The sequence below is a fragment of the Delphinus delphis genome, chromosome X (assembly GCF_949987515.2).
Source record: "Delphinus delphis chromosome X, mDelDel1.2, whole genome shotgun sequence".
Classification (NCBI taxonomy): domain Eukaryota; kingdom Metazoa; phylum Chordata; class Mammalia; order Artiodactyla; family Delphinidae; genus Delphinus; species Delphinus delphis.
In genome coordinates, this window is record NC_082704.1 from 92,569,275 (window position 1) to 92,582,381 (window position 13,107).

Sequence of the window (13,107 nt, forward strand, 5' to 3'; positions counted from 1 at the left end):
ACTGGGGCCCGCTTGGGCCTTTTGAATCTTCCCAGCTGACCAGGTACCAAAGACCTGAGTTACAGGTCTAGTAGTTCACGTTAATTGAACTTGGGGTTTAATATCTCTGGGCCTCAGTTTCCAAGTGTTGAATGAGGAGGATAGTACTACCTTCCTTTCCTGATATCTCCTGGGTTCCCGTGGGTGACAGAAGACGTGGTATCAACGTGGTTGAGTTAGGACAGCCCGTGGCAAAAAGTCTGACCTGGCCGTGGGGCTACTGCTGCCTTTGCTGCCATCTTCCAGGAGGAGAAGAGAGTTGACTTACCCATCAGCTTGGACGGCCTTTCGTTTCTAGGTACCCTTGAATCGGCCCTAGCAGTGATGAAGGTTTCCAGGTGAAGGCCATGATTGTCACAGCAAATAAACCCAGGGTTGAGTAAATTGATCTGTGCACAGCAGTTGGTGGCGTTCAGACCTGATCCCAGAGCCACGTGACAGGGCCTCTCCCTGGCTGGGGCACACAACTCGTTAGCTTGCAGCCGTCCACTCAAGTCTGGCTGGTGAGGGCCTGTTGAAAGAGCAGCAGCTTCATGCGGTATCCTGGATACCAGGGCTCGGGGCAGGTGGCCTGGGAGCCCAGAGGATTGTGGGCTTTACGGCAGGTTGGGATCTGAGCGGAGAAACGCATTCGTGGGCGTGCCTTTTCTCTTCCTCCTCTTGTTTTGGAAGGGAGCTGCCGCAGTGACCTGAAGTAACAGGGCACCAATGGCCAGGTTTACCAGCATGCCCCATTAGGTTCACGTGGTGAGCAAATGGAACATTCTGGTTCGCTCCCAAGTGAGTGGCCACCTTTGATTGGCGTGTCCTCCAAAGGGCATAAAAGGTTTCACAGAACCCATCTCGCACTTACGGGCGGCTAGAATGACCCCCGTTTTAGGTTTAACAGATGAGTTGCCTGAGAGATGTCACAAGGAGGCCTGCTCTGACCCCATCCCATCCCCCCTTACCCAGCCGACCATGTGTTGGGCCACATGCAAGTTCTGCCTACTCCCAGCTCAGGACCTGACAGCTCTCTGCTGGGCATGACTTAACCAGTATAAACAGTATAACGTATTTTCTGGTGGCAGACGTTTTCGACGTGTTTGAAAACTTTCTTAAGGTGATAAAACATTGAATAAATTACTGCTCTGCTTACTGGGAGTGGCTCATATTAATATTTTAACAAGCCAAAGAAATAAGATTAAGAACAGTGATTCTGATGCACAGCGTTGACACAGAACACCTTCGGAGCGGGGGAGGGTGAACGTTTTATTTGATTCTTAAAATGTGGAGGTTGCAGCCTGTGGTATAGCAGGTTCCTGTCATTAACTGGAGTAAATATGAAAATATTAGACTGATTCTGCCCCGAGAAGCTGGAGTGAAGCAAAATACAGGGTGGGCTTATTGGAAGCATTTTGTGTCATTCCTCGAGGATGGAGAGAGAGAGCTTCTCTTTAACTTAACATACAAACAAGAGCGTCTGAGGCCCAGGTTCTGATTTGGGGTCTTAACAGGGGGCGCGAAGATGTAGCCGACCTGGGTGTCCCTCCTCGAAGCTGGGGATGTTCTCTGGCTGACTTACGCTCTCTTTAAGCGTTGGTCGGCCATACTTTGATCTAAACTTGTGTTATCACCCACTGCCACCGACTGAACGGACCCACCAAGTGAGGATGGTCTGTGCTTGGCGATGTGGCATCTAAGATGTTAGCAGCCGTGACACCTCTGTACCGGTCACGTCGGCCCCTGGGCTGAGGGCTTTCGACGCTCTCCGAATGCGTCCTCTCAGCAGCCCTGTGGACGCTTGGAGAAGTTCGAGGGGAACTTGCCCATGGCCAGGCCACTGGTGCAGCAGAGCCTTAGACAACACTGTCTGCATCTCCAAGCCCTTCGCACGCACTCTTGCCCCCCACCAAGATGCCTGCCGCCTGCCCGCGCCATGGTGGGCTTTTGGACCCACGGGTGTATGCCTCTGAAAGTGGGCACCGCCAGCCTATGGAGAGGTCACCCTTGCAAGGTTCACTGTATGGTGGTCTGATGGCATCTCCTCTCCTCTCCCTGTAGGAAGTGGTCTTGTACTGCCTGGAGAACAAGATTTGTGATGTGAACCACCGCGACAACGCGGGTTACTGTGCCCTGCATGAGGCTTGTGCAAGGGGTTGGCTCAACATTGTACGACACCTCCTTGAATATGGCGCCGATGTCAACTGCAGTGCCCAGGATGGAACCAGGTCTGTGGCGGTCTTGCTCTTGGCCTGGCCCTGCTGGGGCGTAGGCAGCGGTTCTCAGGGTGTGCGGGGAACCCCAGAAGGAAAGATGGAGAGTGAGTGCCATGTAAGCACACTGAGGGCGGAGTCCTCTAGAATGGAATCGGACAGATCTTTCTGGCAAATTTCCATAGAACTTTAAAACTTTGTGACGCTGTTATTGCAGGGACAGAAGTCCCTGAAAATGTTGGGCCTGCCTGAATAATCTTTTAAGACCCTGGACTCTTCCACCAGCGTCTGTTGAATCACAATATTTAAAATATACGTGAGTTGAAAGTGCTCGGAGTACAGACAGGTCCAATGGCGACTGGCTTGATAGGACCTGCCGTGTCCACCCACATCCCCGGGCCTGGCCCCCACTCTGTCCTTGACCTCGGTTTAGTGGCCAGAGGCCCAGGTCTGAGTCAGCCCGAGCATCTTCCTGGTTGTGCCTGGGATGCTACCACGAGGCAGGGCACTGGTGCTTTCCTGACAGTCATAAAATTAGCAAAACCGAAAGGTATTGGGTGGTTCACGGTTTCCAAATAGCATTCTTTCTGGATGGGACTGCGGACAGTGCTCTTGACCCCAGCGGACACAGGCAGGAGGACTCTGTACCCTCCTGAGGACTTGCCCTGCCTGTCGACTGCTTCTGGGCGAGAGGGTTGATCTCTCATCTCCAAGTTGGTTTCAGGAGAGGTTCCACTTTGCCCCTAGTTTCTTTTACAAACTGCACTTTTTTTCGTTTTGTTTGTAATGGTATAACGATTGCTTGTCGTATGGGCTTCCGTGATGCTGCGATTCTCCCCCCCCCCACCCCGCCGTAAGTTATCTTCTTACAGTCTGTCACTATTTAAGTTCATTGGAAACGTTCTCATCGTGGCCTGAGTTCCTCCTTGGACTGTGCATTAAGAGAGATTTGCATTTAAGAATTAGGCCTGAGATAGTCCCTTCACCTGTCCCGTAAAGGGTTATGTGTCGAACTAACAGAGTCACGGGCCAGTCACAGTGCCTCCGTTCCCTTCGTGGAATGGCAGTGACCGTATACTCGCCTCCTCGGTGAAATAGCGCGCCTACAAGGCTTGGCCGCACACGCTCGATTTGGCCCTGCGTCGCTAGAAGCACGCGTCGCGTGCACAGGTGTAATCCCCCGCACCTCTCCTAGGCCTCTCCACGATGCTGTCGAGAATGATCATCTCGAAATTGTCCGCTTGCTCCTCTCCTATGGTGCTGATCCCACCTTGGCTACATACTCAGGTAGAACCATCATGAAAATGACCCACAGCGAACTTCTGGAGAAGTTCTTAACAGGTATGACGGAGATCAAGAAACGGTCTTGTTCAAGCATCTAGACGGTGACTTCACAGGCTTTCACCTGGCTTCCCCCTAGCCCCACCCCCCCGTTTACCCTAAGTGACACTTTACCGGGAAAAGTGGCCTCACGTTAGTCTGTCAAAGAAGAGATGCATACTTTGAGTTTGGCAAGGGAGTGCTGGAAAACTCCTAGCTAGCCAGGCTAGCTTTTGTTTGGCAGGCTGGGGTGCTGAGGCGGGCAGTCCCTCGGGGAGGTGGGTGGACGCGTGGGTAGGTTTCAGTCAGATACCTGGAGGCGTGTGCAACACCAGCCCCAGCGTGAGACGTCCCCGAACTCCAGCAGCGTTTGCCTCTTGCCAGCAGGCGTTATCTTGTTTCTCTCTCTCCCTCTCTCCCCCTCTCTCTCCAGACTATTTAAACGACCTGCAGGTTCCTGATGACTATGACCCCAGTGGCTCTTGGGAGTTCTACGGCAGCTCTGTGTGTGGTGAGCAGCCTTGTTCGTTTCATTTGGGCGGGATGTGCGCGAGTTACAGAACGTTTCTCTCTGGTGCGGGCGAGGGCTTGCGGGGTGGTGGTGCTGTGAGCAGGGCTCACTCGGGAGATAATTTTTCCAGGGTCCTTTTTGGAGAACAGCTGGAATCGTGCTCCAGCTCACTGACCTCTCTCTTGTTTGCCTCCCGGATAGAACCAGATGATGAAAGTGGTTACGATGTTTTAGCAAATCCCCCAGGACCGGAGGACCAGGATGACAGCGACGAGGCCTATGGTGACCTATTCGAATTTGAATTTTCCGAAAGCCCCCTTTTGCCATGTTACAACGTCCAGGTGTCCGTCGCTCAGGGGTGAGTGTGGCCAGCGTGTGGTGGAGAGCCAGCCCAGCTGCTCTATGGGGTGGCAGGAGTTAGAAATCCCCTTCAGCAGATGAAGGTGGATGGGTGGGGGGTGAGTGAATTCCTCACCAAGTGTCCACCGACCTCACATAATGCAGTAGAACTTTTCCAGAAAAGTGTGGGGGGTGGGAGGGCTCCCCAGCAAACTGCCTTCATTGGAACACACCCCTAGGGCCCAAAGGACACGGGAGTCAGTGACTGGAATTGCACAGTTTCAGTCACTAAACTCTTGGGGAAGGGATCCTCCCCAAACGGCTACCGTAGGGGCCTTCCAAGGCGCGTGAGGTCCACGGGACGATACGGATGTACCCTCTTCTCGTATAAGATTAGAGAAAGCCATACGTGGCACCTGGGATCTTATGTGTCTTCAGATTTGCTTAGATCGAGTCTTGTCCCCACGGTCGGGCCGCTGTGCCCCATGACCAACCCTTCGGAGTGAACACGTCAGGAGACCTTGCTCTGCTGTGTGTTGACCCCGGGGCCCAAGGAGTAGCGTCCTCCTTGGACTCTGAGGCTGGGAACGTGTCTGCCTTTGTGGTGACGTTCTATTCGGGACGGAGGTCATAAAGCGTGGCAGGGTACCAGGAAGGATTGCACCACCTCCCTTCTCGAAGGAGCCTCACTCCCGGAAGCATTGAGGGGCGGGCTGGAGGTGTGGGAAAGGAAGGGAAAGCCAGGGGACCTCAAGTGAGGGCCGGAGGGGAGGAGAGATCAAAGAGGTGTTTGCCATCTCCCTTGGGTTGGCATACAGACTGGTTTTCCCCAGTGACTAGAACGGGGTGCACTTACTTGGAGAGGGGTGACCTGAGCTGTGACCAGAGCCAGGGCAGCACCGGGGTGGCCCGCAACGAGGCTCGTTCGGGGACACTGCTCCTTCTTTTGTCTAAGTTGGCTGATCCGCCCTAGATGGTCTCTTAACACATGCGCACGAGTCCAGAGTTCCCCCCCTAGAAGTAGATCTTCCGGGCTTCCCTGGTGGCGCAGTGGTTAAGGATCCGCCTGCCAATGCAGGGGACACGGGTCCGAGCCCTGGTCCGGGAAGATCCCACATGCCACGGAGCAACTAAGCCCGTGCGCCACAGCTACTGAGCCTGCTCTCTAGAGCCCACGAGCCACAGCTACTGAAGCCCGTGCGCCCAGAGCCCGTAACAAGAGAACCCACCGCAGTGAGAAGCCCGCTCGCCGCAACTAGAGAAAGCCCGTGCGCAGCAACAGACCCAACGCAGCCAAAAATAAATAAATAAATAAAATTTAAAAAGAAGTAGATCTTCTAAGGACAGTGAGAAATGGGGTGGGGGTGGGGTGATCAAAGTGGAAGTAACGGGCCCTTTCACCGCCAGGAGACGGGTAGTTCATAGTTGGGAGCGCTTCTAATTTTGCCGGAAACTCAAACCACTGTCCTTTCTCTGGTGCAGGCCTCGGAACTGGCTGTTGCTGTCAGACACGCTCAAGAAATTGAAAATGTCCTCCCGCATATTCCGCTGCAATTTCCCAAATGTAGAAATTGTCACCATTGCGGAGGCCGAGTTCTACCGGCAAGTGTCAGCAAGTCTCTTATTCTCTTGCCCCAAAGACCTGGAGTCCTTTAATCCGGAAAGTAAGGAGCTCTTAGATCTGGTGGAGTTCACGAACGAGCTTCAGACTCTGCTGGGCTCATCCATGGAGTGGCTGCACCCCAGCGACATGGACTCAGACGACTACTGGTGAGCTCGCCGGGGCCCGCCGTGTACAGTGTGTCATAGTGTTAATCCTTGTGCATATGTGTCATAATACGACTATTTCTGTAAAGAAAGGACACTATTACATATGAAATATCTCTTCTTTATATAAGAGACACGACTCCAGTCGGAAGGACTTAGAAACATGTTTTTTCTTTTTAAACTTTTAAGTCAGTTTTTATGAAGTTGTTATAATGTTTCTTTACTTTTCAATGCACACATGCTTTGGGATATGTTTGTTTTTACTCGGAACAATTGTTTCTTTTCTTTTTTAAGGAGAAAAACAAATAAGGAAAAGGAGCTCCACACTTTGACTTAATTTCGTACAAAGCTCCGACGACAGAGGCCATAACTGTTGAGAGTGTGGTCAGAACCGTGTGGTTGGTTTGGGGGGTTGAATTCGGGGAAGGCACTTGGCGACGTTGTAACTTTATGTTTTGTTTACAGAGTACCTGCTCAGGCCAGGTCAATGCTATTGGATGTGATCCAGTAGTGTGTAATATAAATTCAAACCATATCCACACACAACAACTAATTGTATGAAACTTTTATATCCTAATTTAAAAGCTGTGAAATTAGTTTTCACGCATCAAACCGGATTGTTTATATGTTTAAACATTTTATGCTCTTATTTAAAGAAGACTTTGAGCTATTTTTTTCTGTACCCTGTAAAATACTGAAAACTAACATAATATGTTGAAGTTGCTTGAAATTGTACATAAAACTAAAATTTTCTGAATTGTGTGTTTATGTTTGAAATCTGTGTTTTAACTTTGTAAGTAAATTCTCTGCCTTTGTATTTATATTTTACAAAAATTTTCTTAAAAGGCAATAAACCTGTTGAGGAAAGGAGAAGATTGAAGTACCTTGTTTCCTATGTATTTTCCTAAAACATTACTGTTGTCACAATTTTTTTTAAAGCGGTGTTGACGGTCGGTTCCCCATAGATAACTTTAGGGCAATTTATAGTCTCTATGAACTGAAACAGACTAGAGGATTTCAGGGGAGTGAGACTCTGAAGACAATTTGAAGTTCTATCCTGAAAACTCAATTCATGGACATATATGTTAATGTTTCTCAGATCCTTCTCAACCCTGTCTCCTCTGATGCCCTAGCAGGCTTTTACATTGCCTTTGACCCTGATGGACTACAGTAGCTTCATCATGGCCAACCCTTTATCTTTAGGAAGACTTTTTCCAGAAACAAGACTTTCGTTGTGTCACTTCTCCCTCCAGACCTCGTGTTTTTCTGTTACCTTTTAACATGAAGTCCAAACCCGCTTGGCCCAATAGTCAAGGCTTGTAGTTTTGACCACTCAGCTACTCTACTGCTCTTACTTCTTGCAGCAGTATCCCTGTTGGGTACTATCAATTTCCATCCTACATCCTTTTAATTCCTTCTTTCATTGCAGAGGCTAGAAACCTGAACACCACTAGACTCCCTTGCCGCTAGGATTCTGAATGGTCGGTTTGGAAGGCAGAGCGAGGTAGAGGCATCTTCCTGCTCTACTGGCTGCTGGTAAGAAGGGTTAGGGAGACATGCTGGCCAGTTTTAGTGACTTGACCAGCCTTCCAACACTGGGTCTTCAGCTTTGTGGGTAATGAGACGCAGTAGTGATTGTGGTGACGCCAGGATGACAACCTCAGCAGACTGTTCTTAAATCCAGTGGTTCCGGTGTCATCCCCGATTCACATTCCTCTAGCCCAGCATCTGATTCCTTGTATCAAGTCCACTTGGGATCAGAATGCCCTTAGCGCTTGTCAGTCTTGCAATGAACCCTGAGAACACCTAGGCAGAGTAGACGGAAGGGGCCACGGCGATGATGTACTGGAGTGGGGTCGTGAAGTATGCAGAGGGAGGGGACCTGCAAGCTCTGTGACCTGGCAGGTGGGAAAAGTGAGCCATGTTTGGGAATGGGGAAACCCAGCACTGTCAGAGGTGGAAATGAGAGAGAGCCCATTGTTGGTGAGTACCAAATGATGCTTGGGATGTATCCTGAAGACAAAAGGGAACCAACAGTGTTCTCGATTTACTAATTTTTTGATCATAAACAAGTACACTTTCATTGCTTTAAAGAAAAATCCCAGCATTTCAGAAATAGAGGTTCTTGTCATCCCAAGCCAACCCTTCCTCCCATTCCCCACTCCGGAGTTAAAACCAGTGTTCACAGTTTGCTGAATATTGTTTATTAGGAAGTCATCTGACACAACAGGAGAGAAAGACAAAGTAAATAGCAAGACCTGAAGAAACGATCGAAACGAAAGAATACCAGTGAGCCTGAACTTCTATAGGTAACGAGGAGCTCCTAAGAGCCCAAATAAAAGCAACGAAATACTCCAGGTTACTTCGCTGTTTGTATTTGTGCTGGCAGTAGGGGGGGTGCCCGAGACCAACTGAGGTTCTATCCTGGATGAAGGTCATTTTATTAATAAAGCCAAGAAAATAAGTGAGAGCCACAGGTTTAAGGGGTGCAGGGGAAGTGAGTAATGGGCTCGGTTTAGGAGACATTTCACGTTGTGGTTTATGCGGTTGGAGGAGCTGTTGTTGAGTCAGAACATTTATTGTAAGAACCATCAGGGTGTTAGAAAACGTGGACAGAGAATAACTAGGGTATCTGACGCAGGGTATAGATGAGCTGCCCATGGCCTAGAGAAGTTTGGATGTCAAGGAATTCCCCATGGGTAAAGAGGAGGTACCATAGGTGTAGACGCCCCCGCCCCCTGCCCCCCCCCCTCCAATGGGAGCAGAGGGAGTGCACCCGCTGGGCGTAGAGGAGCCCTCCACAGTGAAGATAGGGTATAAATGAGGTCATACTGGCTGCAGCGGGCTCCCAGGTATAGATTCGCTCATACTGCTTACCAAGGTGGAGAGTAGAAGTATGGTTCTTCTGAAGGTGCCTCTAAAGGTCAAGGTCATTCCCTTTGTCCGGTCCTACCTCCTGGCTACAATGTGGTTGGGACCGCTATAGCCACAGCGCCCACCCTGGACCATGAGGCGTGGAAGTCGAGCACTCAGTGTATTTGGAGGAGCCTGGGTACCCGAGGACCTAGTGGCACAGAGCCACCATACCAGCCCTGCCCTGCTCTGCCTGCCTTTTTATGTTTGAGAAAAATAAACAGTTCTGTTGAAGCCACTGTTATTTTGAGTTTTTCTACGACTCCCACCAAATCTGATCTTAATATGCTTATCATCTGTGTGCACTTGGGCATCTTCCTCTTTCAGCCTCATCAAATTGGCCAAGGTTGACTGTCGGTAACTGTCCAAGGAATTGAGAGCTAGCTCTAAATTGCTTTAGAAATGGTTACCTCTGGGTGAAGAAGAACAAGGTGCCAGGAAAAGGGGTGGAAACTTCACTTCTCTGAATGTTCTTATAGTATCGATCTGACTTTAGAGTTTCAATAATTATAAACCAAAAGCAATGTCAAATCAAAAAGCAAAATGAAACCAACCTTAACTATCCAGTCAGAAGCATAACCACATGGAAAGGGACTACTTCAAGTGACTTTAAAACACAATAAAGTGATTGTATAATCCCTTGCCCTAAGGACAAAAAAGTACAGAAACGGTTTAGATTATTTTCGCTAATCCTATCCTTGGCGATAGTGTCAGCATTGTTATGCTGTCCTGCTTGTGTCCTGAGATGAAGCAAAAAGTATTTGGCATGGTTGGGATCTGGGATTTTTAGCATGGGAGAAAGGAGATGCAAATATAGGATTGGTGAGGTTAAACAGAAATTGTGTAGTCCTTGGGAATTCCCTGGCAGTCCAGTGGTTAGGACTCCATGCTTTCACTGCTGAAGCTGCGGGTTCGATCCCTGGTTGGGGAACTAAGATCCCGCCAGCCACATGGTGTGGCCAAAAAAAAAAAGAAACGAAAAGAAAAAGAAATTGTGTAGTCCTGAACTTGAATTGGAAGTATCAGTGTGCACTCATGATGAATTAAAAAAAAAAAAAAAAAAAAGGTTTCCTTCTGTCCACTGAAAATGCTTAGAAATAATAACTAATAGAAATGAGCACCACCAACTCCCAGACTGTGGTTTCTAAATACCTTTTCTCACTAAAGAGAATTGAGGTTCCTTTGAGAAACGGTTGATCCCAGTGAGAGTTGGCAGGGAGTGTGGACATACACAATACAAGCTGGTAGGGCTGTGTCAGACTCAGTAGCCAACTTGGAGAAGCCCCTATAAATATGGGCCACTTTTAGCATCAGTGAGGATAACTGCAAAGAATATAAAGTAGTTCCCTACCCCACCCCCCACATCAGCAGTTTCGCTTTCTGAGGTTTCAGTTACCGACAGTCAACCTTGGTCCGAAAATGTTAAATGGAAAATTCCAGAAACGATTCATAAGTTCTAAATTGTGCACTGTCCTGAGTAGCATGATGAAATTTTGCTCCGTCCTGCTCAGTCCTGCCCAGGACGTGAATCGTCCCTTTGTCCAGCTTATCCGCGCTGTATATGCTAACTGCCTGTTAGTCACTTAGTAGGCAACTGGGTCATCAGGTCAACTGTCGCGGTATCGTAGCCCCTGGGTATAGGGTTTGATACTGTCTGCAGTTTCAGGCATCCACTGGGGGGTCTTGGAACGTATCCCCCATTGATAAGGGGGGAGTACGGTAAACATTAACTATGTTCAAATCCGCGAGTTCATGATGAATGATATATATAAAACAAACTCATGGATCTCTTTGGAGGGATGATAGGGAAAACCTCATCATTTGAAACTGGCAAATATAGGAGGAAAAACGAAGCATTTCCCTGCCTTTCCTACATGAAATGTTTTGCTTTACAACAGTATTACAGCCAATATAAGGTGTTACCAGGTTACAACCCTTAATGAAATAGTAGATCCAGGCAATGACCATTCATGAATGCCAACATTACCGAAAATAGAAAGAAAACACGAAAAGGAACAACCAGGTATTCTGAGCCTCCTGATAAGCAAACACTTCACCTCCTATGAAGTAGTCTTGCCAAAAAATTGAACCTGAAACTGATGAGCCTCCAGACCAGCGCTGCCCAATAGAAATATGTGAGTCACCTGTGTAATTTAGAATATTCTAATAACTGCATTTTTTATTTAGAGGTGTTTTGGGGTTTTGTTTCTTTTTTTTAGAGGGTTTTTTTTTTCTTTGTTTGTTTTTGGCCATGCCACGTGGCTTATGGGATCTTAGTTCCCCAACCAGGGATTGAACCTGGGCCCTCAGCAGTGAAAGCGTGGAGTCTGAACCACTGGACTGCCAGGGAATTCCCTAGTAGCTACATTTTAAAAAGGGAAAAGAAACAGATGAAATTAATCTTAATATTTTAACTCAATATATGCAAAACATTACCATTTCAACATGTTATCAATATAAAAATCGTTATTAACGAGATAGTTTACTTTTGTTTTTTTCTACTAAAACTTTAAAAAAATCCAATTTATATTTTATAGCACTTTTCAGTTTGGACTGGCCACATTTCAAGTACTCAGTAGCCACGTGTGGCAAGTGGCTACCATACTGGACAATGCACGTTTAGGATCTATTTACAATTTACAGGAAATACAGGGGACAGAAGAACGTGTTAGGACATTATGGGGATGCATTCAGCAAAAGCCAGATTGAGGCTCTGTAAGGCACATGATTTGGTTTCTTCAAACTGTAAGTGGAAAAAAAAAAAACAGATGGAGGGGGGAACCTATAGACTAAAAGCGATTTAAGAGAAATACCAACTGCAAAATACGGATCTTAGAGTCCAGTTTGAACAGACAAACTAAAAAAAGAAAATATTCGTGAAAAACACGGAAATAGGAACACTGAACATTTTTTTGGTAGAGGCCTTATCTTTTAATAATACATGCTGAAATATTTCTGGATGAAATGATAAGATATCTGGGATTTGCATCGAAATCATCCAGGAGGCGGGGGAAGGGGGAGGTATGTATAGACAAGCAAGCCTGATCATCAGTGGGTAATTGTTGAAGCGGGCGATGGGTACATGGGGGTTTATTTGCACTATACTCTTCTACTTTGGGGTATACTTGAAATTTTCTACACTAAAAGGTTTTTGTTGTTTTTATTAATGAGCATCAATACTTGTCTTTCAGAGGTGTGAAGATTCAATGAGAGCACCAAGCACAGTACCCAACAGGTAGTGGGCACTAGATAAATGCTTAGATTCCCCTTTCTAAAAAGCTGGATACTTCAAAATAAATCAATAAATAAAAGGACCCTGAAACGATGCTGTCTCTTCACATACAATTTGTAAATTCCCGCAGATTAGATCTGTTTTCCGTATCTCTACCATCTGGTGATGACCTGGTCACTGGGAAAACTGGCAGAGAGAGAAATTATGGCAAATGCTAGTCCTCAATGGCAAAAGCTCAGTCAGGGGTGGCGCAAGAGTCTGTGTACACCTATTATATAGTTTTTAATGTTTTAAATATTCAAAAACAAAAATAGATGAATAAGGATAAATGCTGAATTTCAATATAAATAGGAACAAATGAAACTTTGTATCCCATTGACAACATTACCACACAGAGTATACGTCCTTAGTGGAATATATTCTAAGGACAAACATAACTGCAAAGATATCATGAACTTTACTTAGCAGATCTCTTGCAGTGATGTTTGTATTGAAATTGTATTTTATAGGCATTATAAGATAGAGCAAATGATAAATACATTGGTAATTTTGGGAACTTCTGTGTGAGAAGGGAGGTATGAATATGGAATGTGCAGAAGGGAGAAAGAACCTTGTGATGTTGGATTTGAATTGTTAACTCAGTATTTAAACAAACACAAGCTCTGTCTGCCCACTAAAAGGGCCTGAGAAACATTAATACCCCAGTAGCAATGAACACACCCAGGACCAAGTTCTTGGTTTCTAAATACCATTCTCCACTATCAAGAACCAGCGGTTGCTTGAAAAAATGG

General features: G+C 47.1%; 1 protein-coding gene across 4 annotated transcripts in view; it reads left to right on the top strand.

The window, feature by feature from the left end:
- BCOR (BCL6 corepressor) overlaps positions 1-7,045 on the top strand; it is a 43,561-nt gene extending 36,516 nt beyond the window's left edge. For all 4 annotated transcript variants that reach the window (XM_060003098.1, XM_060003100.1, XM_060003099.1 and 1 more), the window contains 5 exons: positions 2,083-2,249; positions 3,430-3,575; positions 3,988-4,065; positions 4,267-4,423; positions 5,887-7,045. In XM_060003098.1, the coding sequence (XP_059859081.1) occupies positions 2,083-2,249; positions 3,430-3,575; positions 3,988-4,065; positions 4,267-4,423; positions 5,887-6,178 (840 nt within the window). In that variant the 3' untranslated portion in view covers positions 6,179-7,045. The remainder of the gene's footprint in view (positions 1-2,082; positions 2,250-3,429; positions 3,576-3,987; positions 4,066-4,266; positions 4,424-5,886) is intronic.
- Positions 7,046-13,107: the final 6,062 nt, after the last annotated feature.